At 39.6% G+C, this 14,484-nt stretch overlaps 1 protein-coding gene across 3 annotated transcripts in view; it reads left to right on the top strand.

The window, feature by feature from the left end:
• The window catches only part of ZNF407 (zinc finger protein 407), a 457,064-nt gene that overhangs the window by 32,658 nt on the left and 409,922 nt on the right, over positions 1–14,484 (top strand). For all 3 annotated transcript variants that reach the window (XM_030336740.1, XM_030336741.1, XM_030336746.1), the window contains one exon: positions 5,795–5,909. In XM_030336740.1, coding sequence (XP_030192600.1) covers positions 5,795–5,909 — 115 coding nt within the window. The remainder of the gene's footprint in view (positions 1–5,794; positions 5,910–14,484) is intronic.

Below are 14,484 nucleotides of genomic sequence, written 5' to 3'. Positions count from 1 at the left end.
TTCCACCTGGCTCCCGTCACCCCGCCGCGCGGCCCTCTGGGCATCTGCCATACGTCATCGTTGACGCCTACCATTTCCAAAGTTAATTAAGCCTTAGTGATTCCAAGGCAGGTGATTTGACAGCTTTCTTTTCGTTCCATCAAGAAGCCTTGCCCCTCTGATGCCTTTGTTAAATTCCCTTCTCTGAACAGCTTTTCAGTTGTTTCTGAGTCCTCGTTTGGTTTTTCCAAGGTACTTACCAAGTGGCACTGTGTGTTTCGGAGGACACATTAAATGGCTTTTGAGGAATGAAATAATACAAATTTTCTTGGAATTTTAGGGATTTAAAGTTACTCATTGCCAGATGGTTTATTTCGAGAAGTGTAACTCCCAGGCAACAAGATTCTCCTTCCAAGGGTCACAGTTAGTGAACACTTTCCAAAGTTGCTATGTCGTGGGGATTTGGTTTTCACGCAGGCAGCACCTGATTCAGTCCCTGCTCTGTCAAATGTAGTGTTCCATTTTAATGTTTAATTTTGGGTGGAAATTTTTTTTTAAACTTTGTGTGTGTGTGTGTGTGTGTGTGTGTGTGTGTGTGTGTGTGTGTGGAAAAATGCATAAGCCACTGTTCTAAATTTATGTAAAAATTCACTGCACTGTTTCTATAAACCTGCCATACATTCTTTATTTTAAATAGACAGCTTTTCTAAATCATTGTGCTCTGCTTAGACAAGTTCTGTCTTCATGGTTGAATTTATGAGTGGATTTGAATAATAAATTCACATTTCAATGAACATATTTTCATTAAAACTGTAAGGTTTATTTTACTGTACTTTTAAATAATGGCTTATTATTAAAGCTATACTTTAAATTCTTGCAGTTTTTGAAACTTAGTGCATGGTTACAAGGAGGAAGACAAAAGAGTGTGAAACGTTGCTAGTTTAAGGAGATTAAAGGCAGATAAAAGTTTTTCATTGAAGGAAGTACCAGGGCAACCTGCGTCAGATTAATCTAGGTAAATACAAACATTGTGCTCCTGGTGCTGACTCTTCCTAGAGGGGAGCTGTTGTCGGGGAGGAAATTCAGATACTATTTGTTGGCATTATTAATACCTCTGTCAGCAGCGTGCTTGCAGCTGGCTTTGTGAAATGATAGGGCTTTTCGAAATCAGGCTTGTTCACGTGTGTAGAAGGTGTGTACTTCCTCAACATGCCCTCTTAAGGCAGATAAAACGGAATAAAACTCAGAAAAAGATGCTAATGGACCTCTTTTTAGAATTCTTTATGCAACTGTCTGGTCAAGACATGTTGCTTATAATTGATGTGTCCATTACTTGAATTCTCTTGTAATTATAGTCAATAAGTCTTGTAAATGTGTTAAAGCTCACTAAAAGCATACAAATTCAAGAACAGAGTAAGGCTAATAATTTAAAATAATCAATGTAGGCATTTCAGCACTTAATTTCCCTTGTGTGTTGATAGCTGATCATTCTTAATCCATTAAGATTTATTTAGTCGTTTACAATGCAAAATAGGTTTGCACTGGTCACTTGTGCCATTTGAAAACGTCCACTAGGTTAAGTGCGGAATGTAGTCCATTAGTCTTCCTTGACTATATGTATTAATTGCATTTAAAATCAAGTTAATGTGGATGTGAAAGTGAGGTAACCATCAATATGTGACAAAGTAACCCTACTTATATAAGTTACATCATTGATTCTAACATTTAGTAAAAGTTAGCGTACTTTTTAACATCTGGTGTTGGGCTCATCAGCAAGTACATTTTTATCGTGTTCCCAGGCACCACGGAGGAGGCCTCTTCCTGCGGACACAATGCCAGTCCCACGCTTACAGCTCTGCAAGCCACTTTTCAGGGGATGTTGCTCTCCCAGCTTTAATCCAGGGTCTTTTTCTTGGGGCATCTGAAAATGAATTGCTTTTCTGATACTTTGCTCATGTCCGTGAAGTAGTAATGCAGGCGCTGTTATTAATGGTTAACTGGAAAAAGACTTACTCTTCCAATCCCTGTTTTCATATTTTGTGATTTACTCTCTACTTCATGTAGCCTTTCCTTCCCATCCTTAGCACGATGAAAGCAGCACTCTAAGAAATAAATGACTTTTGGTTATCCAGAATTGTAGGAAGAAAGCACCCCAGAGTTTTCCTGTGCCTTTGCTCGTGTGAAGTCGTCGGCATGACCAGGAAGGGCAGTGTTGCCTTTCCCAGTACATTAGGAGCCCAGAAACAGTGGTGCATTTTCTCTCCTGCATTATTCCGCTGGCTAGAGCTTTACTTTCTCATAACAAAGTAATGAGAAAAAAAGTTACTTCTCATTCAGTTAGAAGACTGTCCGAAGCCCTTCATTTGGTGCTCTGAGTGCACTGGTCACTTGTGCTGTTGGGAAACGTTCACGTGCAGGGAGATAGAGGGTTGTGTGGGCTCGCTGAAAAATTCTCAGGCTAGAGCTGGTCACTAGTGTTGCACTTAGTTCCTGTCTGCCGGTTTAGAAGCTGAATCAGCTTGAGAAGAGGTGGTGAGGTGAGGTGGTCTGTTGACTCTGAGCATAGCCCGAGCAGGGGCTCCGCACTGGTCAGTGCCGGTCTCTGCGCTGGTCAGTGCAGGCCCCTTCAGGACCTGGCCCCCCCTTGTTATTGACCAAATGAGGGAATGAAGGGCGGAAGGGAGTGTTCAGTGTGTAGGGAGGGTTGTAGAATGGAGGCCGTCGTGGTGAAGCATTGGATGATGGGTTCTATACATCGTACTTCATTCTTTAGTTTTAGTATCAAGTTTTAGTATCGCTTTTTACATGCTGTCGTCACATCCGCGTATGCCCGGCAGTTAGCAAGCAGTGACTGATGCCGAGGAGTGCCCGTGTAGGTCTGGGTGGAGAGTTTTAGTTTTAAAAGCCTTTGGGATTCTTTTGGTAAAATTGTAAGGGGCCAGAAAGCTAGAGTCCCTTTTGTTTTTCCCTTTCAAAACCTCAGAGGGGCGCCTGGGTGGCTCAGGCGGTTGAGCATCCAACTTCCGCTCAGGTCGTGGTCTCCCGGTTTGTGGGTTCGAGCCCCGCGTCGGGCTCTGTGCTGACGGCTCAGAGCCTGGAGCCTGTTTCAGATTCTGGGTCTCCTTCTCTCTCTGCCCCTCCCCTGCTCACATTGTGTCTGTCTGTCTCTCTCTCTCTCTCTCTCTCAAGAATAAATATACATCTACTCTTACGTGGATCCTGAGAAACTTACTAGAAGACCATGGGGGAGGGGAAGGAAGAAAAAAAGAAAGGTTAGAGAGGGAGGGAGCCAAAACATAAGAGAGTCTTAAAAACTGAGAACAAACTGAGGGTTGATGGGGGGTGGGAGGGAGGGGGGGTGCGTGATGGGTATGGAGGAGGCCACCTGTTGGGATGAGCACTGGGTGTTGTATGGAAACCAATTTGACAATAAATTTCATATTTAAAAAAAATACACATTAAAAAAAATTAAACAGGCATACCCTCAGAGGCCAAATTAAAAGGAAAAAAACCCAGTGAGGATAATGCTGTTTCCAGGGATGGAACTATTTAAAGTAATATTGACAGTTTATAATAATCACAATACACTTGTGAAAAAGACAAAGGGAGAAATACATAATTTTACGAATTTTGCCTTATTAACAGTATGCCTGGCTTCATCTTGGGATGTGCATACCAAGCTTAAAACTGGAAACATTATTGGAAAAAAGGACTTTTTTTTTCGTTATGCAGAAAAGTATGATCTCCAGTTCCCTGGAATTTTTATGGCATAGGAAGGAGATGTTAACACAGCCTGCTGTGAATAGAAGATGTGAAAGATAGTCAGGACCTCAGTGATTTCTGCATGAAAGCAGTCAGCAGAGTAGCTCATTTATGTGCTGTCAGCACCCTAGCAGTGAGCGCCGAGACCTGGAGGAACTAGAGGTTTTCACTGAGGAGCCTCCTAAGGGAACTTGGAGGGTCTGTGCCCAGCCCCTGTGGCAGGCACGCTGACTCAGGAGGGACTCATCACAGGGTCAGTGCAGGGGGCACGCCAGGAAACTTAAATCCACAGGATACTGTAAATTAGCCTTTCACCCAAATTGTAATGCAGATACTGAGAGAGCTTTATTTTCTTCGGTTGGAGTCCTGATGTTATTGTTAATTAATAATTTCCTGAGTACCTTATTATCTTGAATGCATTTCAGTTTAAAGTACAGGTAAATTGGTTCTTCTCACTCCCGTCTTTTATGTGTCCCTTTATAGAATTCTGCTTCAGATGAAATGTTTCCAGGTAGTGTTAGGCTTGGTTTTATCAGAATCATTTAAATAAACTGTAGTTTCTAATGTGATTGATAGGGTGTGATCACTGTGCGCTGTGGTCTCAACCTGCTGTTGACATTTAAACAGATAAAGCTGACTAGATATAACCATTCAGGTGCTAAATATATTTTACATCTACTTCTAACAGCACAAGTGGAAGTATTAAGAGATCTGGCTTCATTGTCATTGAGCTGTGAAGTATTCAACCTTGTCTGCCCGCGCTTAGTACTGTTGACTTTTTTATTTCTGTTGGAAGATTAAAATTAAATGCTTCACTTTTTTTGTCAGCTTTTGGGAGTTAAATTGAAATTTAAGACTCTAAAATTTTTTACTGAGTGCTTCAATTTCAACAAAGTATTCTTGGAGGATTATATTTTTCAAGGGCACTGCACAAAGGTTCATTGATCAGATGTGATTTATTGCAATTTTTTTATTTGAGCTCTTTTTGTATATTTATTGAAGTTCCCATATTTCATATTCTGTCTAACTATATTAGAAGAGATACTTCACCAAATAGGTACTAAACATGCTACGAAAGATCTGGAAGCATATTGTTCTGATTCTAGGCTGTGATTTTTATGATTTTCATTTATTTGTTTGAGGACTTAGCGGTTAGAAAATTGAAAAAAATGGTATATACCTGTTACACTGAAAGGAGTGTTGCTCTTGCTCACGTGGGTACCGATTATCTGTTAGTTAACTATGTTCCAGTTACAGTCTGTCTGATACCAACACCGGGTTTGTTGACTCTGAAATTAGTTTGCTTTCTCATTTTTGAGTATAGGTTAACCTTATTTCTTTATGCAATTAAAAAAAATTGTTGGTACTATGCTTTTTAATGATGAAATATTTGTTCTTGAGATCAATAATAAATAAAATGTCAGTACTTCCTGGTTTGCAGAATCATCACAGATTTTTGACTATAAAATGATCATAAAAGCAGATAACTTTTCTTACATCGTGTGCTACCAAAATAGTAATATATTGAATCACTTGGGATAAATGTCCGAAAAAAATCTGAAATGCCATTCTTAATGTGAATAAATTGAAAGCTGCAGAAGTAGGAGGGAGATGGCCACTGAGAAATGTATTTGATGATAAATATACTTAAAAAAATATCAGCTACTGTGTATGCATTTGTGTTTTATAATGTTCCATTTTAAATGTTGAGCGACTCCAAAAGATATTTTTGCGAATTGGTAGAAAAATATTTAAAATTACTTAGCCCATCTGATACACTTAGCACTGCTCAGCGGCATCACGTTGGACTTTAAATCTTAGGAGTGTTATTATTGAAAGTTAGGAACACTCACTGAAACATTAAAGTCTTCTTGGTGGAATAATTATGGAATGCGAGTCTATTCCAGTTAGAAAGGAAAGCAAGTACTCCATTTTGGGGCCAGAAATTTCTAATCGGATGAAAAGTGTGGTGGTTTAAGATCTAGGCCTCTCCTTAAACTATCAGTACTGTGTTATTCAAATTCAAATCATATTTTATGTTAAATTTACTTAGGATCAAAACCATTCAAGTGCAAGATATGCCACTTCGCAACGGCTCAGCTTGGCGATGCCAGAAACCATGTCAAAAGGCACCTTGGGATGAGGGAATACAAGTGTCATGTCTGTGGGTGAGTAACCTGAAACCATCTCTGCAGTGGTGAGCCAGGAAGCATGTGCGGGATAGCCATTGTTTCAGAATTCAGAAGTGATATGAGTAAGAGTGGCTAAAATTATGCATGCGTACCCTCCTTTCCATTGTTATGGTAAATTCCTTAAATACAGTTATGACATTCTTCTCCCACTTCTAATCCTCTACTGCAGATGAGCAATTTTATGGGCTACAAGGTCAATTTGAACCTGTAATCTGTAAATTGACTAAATTATAGGATGTTCATTCACATTGCCAGAGAGAACTGTAAATTCCATTTAAAGACATAAAAAAAATACATAATACAGCTTTAGGAACGTATATGTGTTTTTTTTTTTCTCTTTTGCCATACTGCTTTAATTTTTAGTCACATTAATGGCTAGATATCCCGGACATATCCCATAAAGAGAAAGGCAGAAAAAGATTTAATTTCAGACAACTGGTCACTGATTGTTGCAGAGGTGAAGCTTAAATAAACAGTGTATAATGTATGTTTTTGTGTAACTTTATTCCAAAACTTGTTTGCCATTTTTAGTTAATGACTCTTCCTCTAAAGAATCGTTGCCGGTGTTAAGCTGTCACTCAGATGTGTTGCGTTTAATAGGAAGCACTGAGATGCCTTAATGCACAACTGATTAATTTAGCAGAAATGTTTAAAAGGTTTTAAAATGCCATGACATCTATGGTATATCATAGGACATTCAGAGCTGGATTTTAATACCCTCTCTCTGATTAAAAATGTATTTTAATGCTATTATGCTAGAGAAATTAACTAATATGTGTATCCTGTGAAAACACTTTCTGTGAAACCTGAGAAACGTGCAATTCTTATGGCCGATTCCCTAAATACTACAGGCTCAATTAAATTATGCACTGTGCACATGTTATATTAGGTTTCCCTTTTTAGTGGAAGATTTAGTGGGCAAATATCTTTTAAGTCAAAAACAGCCTCTGTCTTTTGTTGGGCAGTCATGTCATGCCAGGATGCCGTTGCATTTTTTGACCCTTAAGATAGTTTTACAAATAACTTTGCAAGCAGTTTTATTAACCACGGTCTGTGATTTATTCATTGGCAGAATTGATGGCTCAGTAACTTGCAGCTAAAGTAAATGAAGATGAACCTTTGCCCTCAAGCCCCCTGAAGATCAGTGGGGAATGAGTTTTGTTGCCACTGGCTTTAGCTGCAAGGGTTGAGTGCCAAATGGTTCATTTTAATTGCTCTAGGTCTTGGAATTTTAAAAGATACCTCATTTATTGTTTTTACCGTATGAGTTGTAGGAAAGAGGAAGGCCCTGACTCCAATGAGAATTTGCGATTAGATGGCACTAAGCAGTTTCTTCCTCAGATCTTCAAAATAATTGGGCAGTTTTTGCATGCTCTGTTATTAGAAATCTAATTCCTCCATTTTTTTTTTTTTTTTTTTAAATTTTTATTAGGGTTACTAAGTCTTGGGAAAGAGAAGAAGAAACTTTTTTGGAGACTAGTTTCTGACCTAAGTAGCATCAAAAGCAGTACAGGATTGGTTGGCTTTGATTGTCCTTTTTAAACCCACTTGGCTCATTGCTTGTTACCGCACACCACTGACATGTGACACTCGTGGTCTATTTGCTCGATTCCCAGGATGAAGAGTTATAAATACACAGAGATACATTGAGTTGTGTGCTGATGCCACAGAGGTCTGAATGTATGCACGGGAGCGGCAATCTAGATTCCAAAACTGTGTCTTTGAGAATGATGGTAGTCATTGAACTTTATTTCGCTTTGAAATAATAGTTGTCTTAATTTTTTGTAAGTGAAATTTGATTTAAAAGTTATAGAACAATAACTTTTCTAGGGTACATATTGTCACGGTGACGCTGAAAGTTCTGAAAAATTGTAGTAAACCCAAGAAGTGTTTGTCTGTGGAGTTGAAACGAGTAGTTTTGATGAGTTAGGTCTAACGAGTTAGAACCCTCTCAGGGGAAAGAAAAAGTATTGTAGGGCGTTCTGTATTTCCTGTATTTCTAATGGATAGGGCAGTAGGTAGGTTAAAAACTAAAGTGAGAATCATGATAAAAAGCAAGAATTGGCCGTCAGGTTAGTGGCAGTAGCATTGGTACATTAACACTGGTGACAATGTCAATTCATTATCATTGATGGCTAAATAATCCTGGAAATGCTCAGTGGACCTATTAGTTCCTGAACATAAGCAGCCCATGCTGCATTTCTTCATTAGCTTTAATTGCTATAAATTTTACCTTTTAAAAAAATCATGCTTTAAAAGGTGAAGTGATCTTTCAGGAACATTAACTCTATAATTTTGTCACAAACAGAAGGCCCTGCACTGTGTTTTCTTTTCTGCAGTACTTAGGATCTTCATCTCTGGCTTTTAGAATTTTATGAATAACCTTTTCGTTACCTGAATTGCAGGAGAATAAACTGCTTTTCGAATAGTTCTGACTAATATATAAAAACAATGGAGCAGACATTTTAAAAATGAAATTAATACTAACAATGTTGTATTCTTTTGTCCTAGTAACTCTTGCTTTTCTTGGAAAAAAAAAAAAAAAAACCCTCACATTTTATAGCGAAATTGATGGAAATAGTAAACTGCGCGTTTTGTTGAATTGAGCACATTAGATTCTTTGTAATTGGTTTTTCATGTCTGCCTTTCTAGAAGATTGTAGACGCTCATCAGATAGGTATCTCGCGTACTTTTACTAAGGCTTGGCTGAAGAGTTGTGCGTTAGCTACCCCCTTAACAAAGACTGCCTTTTAAAACTTTTATTCCAGTTGTTTGCACCTACAGTGATTTTCTTTGACTCGTTAAGCTCGGTTTTAAGATAATTGTCTCCATTTCATCAGCAAATCTTAGCTAAGGTATATTACGGATGTAAGTCAGTTTGACAAAAGTAGCTGAATGTGTTAGACGTCTAATTCCTATCAGGTAGCTAGGGTTCAGAGTTCAGGATTTAAGTTTTGTTTACCCATGGTTTATATATGTGCCCCCGACATGGTAAAAATTTCGAAAATGTATTGCTTTGCGCTTCTTGTTTTAAGAACCTGTTGTTGATCACTTTATTTAGAAGCCTTTTATTTTACTTTCACTTTTAAGAGGAGGAGTTTTTGAACAATACAGTTTCTTAACGTTTTTCTGACATGTGAATGTGATCTCAAGTGGGGTTTTGTAGAGTATAGGTTGTATTTTTATTCAGCACTTACTGGGTAGTTCACATGAGCATGTGCTGTGGAGCTGACAAGGGTTAGTGGGGAGAGAAGAAATAATAGAGCATCTCTCTGCAGAAGTTAATCATGTTTGTTGGGAACATGTGTTTAGAAATAAGTGAAACACATATTTCCCTAAATCAGTGATTCCTACCTTCGACTACTAAAAACACAACTTGAAATCTGGGTGGCTTAAAGACCCCACGTTTCGTTAAATCTGTTTAAATTTACGTCTCTCTGTCTCTGTGTGTATCCACACATGTAATAGGGTATGTGATCCTGTCCATAAGAAATGGTATTTATGTGGTGGTGGTGTTTGTTAACATTCACTTCATTTGTTGATCTCATAGTGTCATGATATTGTTCATCTCATGTTTATTATCCCCATTGTACAGATGGTAAACTTGAGATTAAAAGTATTTTTGGCGATGGAGTCAAATTATGTACTGGTAAGAGTAGACCACGGTTTCCTTACTTTTAACTGTCCCTTTATTTTTTAAATTTTTATTTAAAAAATTTTTCTGCTTTGTGCATTATCTGTTGGTTTGTTATTGACTTTAATTTGTACTTATTTTTTTCTCTCTAGGTTGTTTTCCCCAGAATGTAATAACTGTAATTTACCTACCTCCTTCCAGCCCCTAGCCAATTTTGTTTTCTGCTTTTGCTCAGGTTTATGTTCTTTTGAAAACTTGCTTGCATGGTAGTTTCCTTAAGCATTCTGGAATTCAGTCTGGTTTTGTGTCTCTTTCTCTGTTTCACTTTCTCACATTAAAGCATTGTTTTCAGTAACTTTATCATTCTTCCCCTTTGTTGTGTATGTGTTGGTAGTCTATTGCACTTGAGTGGTTACAAATTGAACATCGTATAATAGAATTAAGTGCCAGGACAGGTGAGAATATTCTTACCTTTTCATTAGGATGAGAGGGGTGAAGATTGATCAGCTTTGGTTACTGTGTTTGTTTTTTATGATCAGTTACTTAGGAAAAAAAAAAAAAAAAGAGTAGCAGACCAGTGTGATTTCCACCAACCTCATAAGTGCTCGTTGACTGCTGCATGCCGTGATTCACAGAGACCCCAGTACTCGTAGTCTGGGGATTAGGTTATTTTCTGAAGGACTTCCCTGTGTCTGGTCTTGAATCTTGTGTGTCGAGTTACGTAGTAGAGTAGAATTTACCTAATCAGGAGAGAATAAGGGCATTTTCTTAAGTCTGTTACATCCGGGTTCACGAAAAGATTCTAGACATTTTCTATTGTGTATTGATGTGCTTATGAGCTGTTTATTCTTATTTGGTTTAAGAAACCTTAAATAGAAAGTTACTAATGCAGTAAAACTCTTTGTGTGTGTGTGTGTGTGTGTGTGTGTGTGTGTGTGTGGCATTACCTAGTTTTTGTGCATTAGAAGGGATCTCTATGTAGATGATTATAATGTCACTTTCTGACCTTTGCAGCTTGAATAATTGTAAATCATTGCTTCATAATGTGTCAGAGAATGTCTGTACTAGGCAATTAAATGGCAGAATATAATAGACCAAATTATTGCCTGTCATGTTTTCAACAACACAGTTAGTATTTGAGTTACACTTAATCATTACGTGCATTAGCAACTTCATTGGAATCCAGCTTCAGGCTGAGCATGAAATACATTACATTATTTAAACCTCTAATGGTACAAGTCATTTATTTGTGTTGAAGTCTACAACATGCAGAGTTTCATAAAGCAAGGAACACTTGAGAGCTTAATTTATCCAAATCAAAGTCTAAATGCAGATAAACACAAGTGGCAAAAATTAGTAATTTTTATAGGCTGGAAATATTTAAAAATACATGGTTGTGGGTAATTGTAGGCAGCAGGAATAAATTAAAATCACTATTTTTAGTCTGTTCTGAGAACTAAAGCTGTGTATACCTAAATCATTAAAAGCACCATGGAATTGCATTTTTAGCTGAACAATTAATTACACCCATCATATCTACAGATGTATCCAGCCAGATAACATAAGCATTTGGTTTGACTGGTTGTTTTGGTTAAAAAGATATAGATAGAAAGAGTTTGTTTTATGGTCTGGCATGAATTATGCTTGTAACAATGTAAAATGCAGGTTCTCTCAGTTTTGTAAAAAATTTAAATTAAGATTCAAATAGTCTTATTTTAAAGGGTATATTACATACTTTATGTATGTAATATATTGATGCTTTTTGTTTGATGATATATTTTTTGCCTTTCGTTTGAAATTTAAAAATGCCACGTAGTGATTACTGTCTCTCTTCCTGTCAGCGAGGAATATAAAATTAACATTGTTAGTTTATTCCTCTGGTGCTAGAGTCCTTGAAGTCCCGTTTAGTGAATGATCATTGTCTTAGATTTTTTACGTCCAAATCACTTTGTAATTTGAATGTCTAAAAGACATCTTAGTTATAATATTAAAATAAAAAACACTCTTTCTCAGATACGGATTCTTGGGTATTTTACAGGGAACTCTTGTAAATCCAGGACAGATTTGGGAGTGAGATTGGGACAGTGGAGGAGATGGTGAGAGGCTTTGCCACCCCCACGCCTTACTCTCCATTTTGTAGTGGTGTTTTCTTGAATTTTCGTCATGGAAGAGGGGGTCATAGGTTTATTTCGAGGCAGTGTGTATCGTCAACCTGTAATGAAATAGAAACACGATATACGTTGTCATTTCTTGGTGTTGTAGTTGACAGCATTGGCCCAAGATCTTTTTCAGTGACAAATTCCTATCTCAGGGACTTTTTTATTTTTTTGCTTTATTTTTATTTTAAGATGGTTCCGTGGTGATTTTAAGATCCAGTTGTGGACTCTCAGGATTCTTTAGCTCTCCTGATCCAACGGTGGAATAGGGGGGGATAGCCAGTCTTCTGGTTTCCTTTGCCTGTCCCGTGATTTCTTTGCGGGGAGGGAAGTTAACCTGTTTTCTCCTTCCTTCTTCCTGCTCATGTGGTTCTGAAAGGCGTTTACTTTCTGAAAGGTTTTGCTCTTTGATTTGTCTAAGTCTGAGTAAGAGGAGGTGTTGGAAGTGTACATAGGAGGGAAGCAGAACCAGGTCTTGATTCAGGTCCTGTAGGGCACACTCTTGAGAGTGTCCTCTCTGTGCGGACCCAGTGACCAGCTGGTGCAGGGGCCTTGCCAGGGCTTTGCCATCATGTGCTCCAAGCAGGAGAGACAGACGTGAAGAGGGACGCACGAGGGGTAAGAAAGAGCAAGGGACAGAGGTCCTCGGGGAGTGCTTGGCTCTGCTTAGAAACACCAGGAAAGGCTTCCTTGAGAGGTTATGTTTGAGTTGGGGCTTAAAGGATGAGGACGTGTTCGCCAGGCTAATTTGGACAGTTTCAGTAGATGGAGCAAAAGAACAAAAGTAGTGAAGTGTAGAATAGCATGACATCTTAAGAACCTTGCAGGAATTTCCTGGAGTGTAAGTGGCTGATGGGGCGAAGTGGAGGGTTTTAAAAATACTAAATAAACAGTTATGGAACATCAATACATGCCACTGCTGTTGGTCTTTAGGGCTGAAATGGCCAAAATAATAGCCGCTTCAAATGGAAGGAGAAAGCTCAGGTAAAGACACGTCCAAGTCTCGCTGGACCAATTCGGAAGGTTGCGTTGCGTCGGGTAGCCAGCACTTGGGACGCAGGTGAGTGGGAGCTAGGTAACCAGGGCAGCCCATTCCAGGCAGGGTTTGGGGGTGTTCAGTACCTGTAAGGACGGTAGCCCCACCAGAGTTGAGGTGCTGAAGCAGGGAGGACCTCCCTGGGGGGCTGGGCGAGGCGGGCCGGGCCGGGTCACAGAACCGTGGCATGTTGCCTAGTGAGTGCTGGCCTTTCCGCCACTCCTTTTTGACTTGTCTGCTGTCCTCCAGTTTTCTGGACTGTGAGTAGTCAGGGAGGGGACGAGGTGGAGAGCCTGCTAGGAATCAAGGGGCAAAGTTATTTTTATGAGAATTTCACTGTTTGTAATTTCAAGTAGGGATGCTATTGATTGTGGATAATTGTGATGAAAACTGGTTGATCCCAGTTCCGTGTAACCTGAGGCAGCATAGTTCCAAATAATAACTGCAGGGACGGGGGCCCCTGGGGGGCTCAGTCGGTTGAGCATCTGGCTTCGGCTCAGGTCATGGTCTCACAGTTCACGGATTCGAGCCCAGCGTCGGGCTCGGTGCTGATGGCTCAGAGCCTGGAGCTGCTTCAGATTCTGTGTCTCCGTCTCTCTCTGCCCCTCCCCTGCTCTCACTCTGTCTCTGTCTCAAAAATAAACATTAAAAAATTAAAAAAAAAAAATTGCAGGGACGTAGAGTTGTGTGGCCACGCTGCAGATGTCCGTGTGCTGCTGGTGCCTTGGACTTTGGTGTTCCAGTTGTGTTTCCGTGTGCAGGTCATGTGCACGGGAAACCGTCCGTGTAAAGATGCATACTGGTTAGTCATGTGCTCTCTTCCTCTACTTCTTAGTCCTTGGGTGCTTTTCTCCTGGGTACCCATGGGCTCTGCCTCCACATCCTCTGTCTGCTCTCGTTCGGCCCTGGAGACCTCTGCTCCCCTTGCTGCCCTTGTAGCATTTTAACAAGAACTAGCACAAAGGCTTTATTACCTGACTCCCAGAGTGCCAAGGAACAATGGTTCCAAGCACAGCAAGTGCTCCTCTCTGGATCTATGAGTTTTCAGAATGTTGTTTTTGTACTGCTGTTTCCATTTGATGCCGAGGCGCTGCAGGAATCTACTGGGCTGGACCAAAGGGTGGTTGTTTGGAAGGACTGAGAGAGAGTTAGTTAGCATGTTGAATACAGTTAGGTCTCCATGTGGTTCTTGAGGAGCTGGAAGATCCTTCTATGTTGTCTGCCTCAGTAGAAGATCTTCCTTCCTACTGTGTTTTGGAAGGTGCTGCTGTAAATGAAAGGGGTGGGAATGGTCTCGTGCTGGTAACACACCGGGTAATTGTCGTGATCATAGTAGCAAACGGGTATGGGTTTTTAATATTGTGGCCAGTCAGTGCTTCAAAACAGAAATTTGCACTAGTCTGAAAAATTGGAATGCACTTAAATATTAAAAAGGTATTTCAGTGTCCCCCAATGGAATTTGTTTTAAAAACAGGGTTTTAGAAGTCACACTGTTGTCTGGTCTAATCTCTCTGGTAGACAGATTAAAAAAAATTGGGGTTAGGGTCTTAGGTGACTTCTTGAGAATGGAGACAGGAACTCGGAACTTCTGACTCTAAGGTTGATGTCGTTTCCATTTACTCCACGGGCCCCTTTCCTGTTCAGTCTTAGTTTATTCCTGATACTCTTCTTGTTTCCCTGGTTTTGGCCTCCAGTCTTTTAACAAGGGAAGCGATGGTTACGTGT

The sequence above is a fragment of the Lynx canadensis genome, chromosome D3 (assembly GCF_007474595.2).
Source record: "Lynx canadensis isolate LIC74 chromosome D3, mLynCan4.pri.v2, whole genome shotgun sequence".
Lineage (NCBI taxonomy): Eukaryota > Metazoa > Chordata > Mammalia > Carnivora > Felidae > Lynx > Lynx canadensis.
Note: the sequence above shows the minus strand (reverse complement) of the source record. Positions and strands in the feature narration are given on the sequence as shown.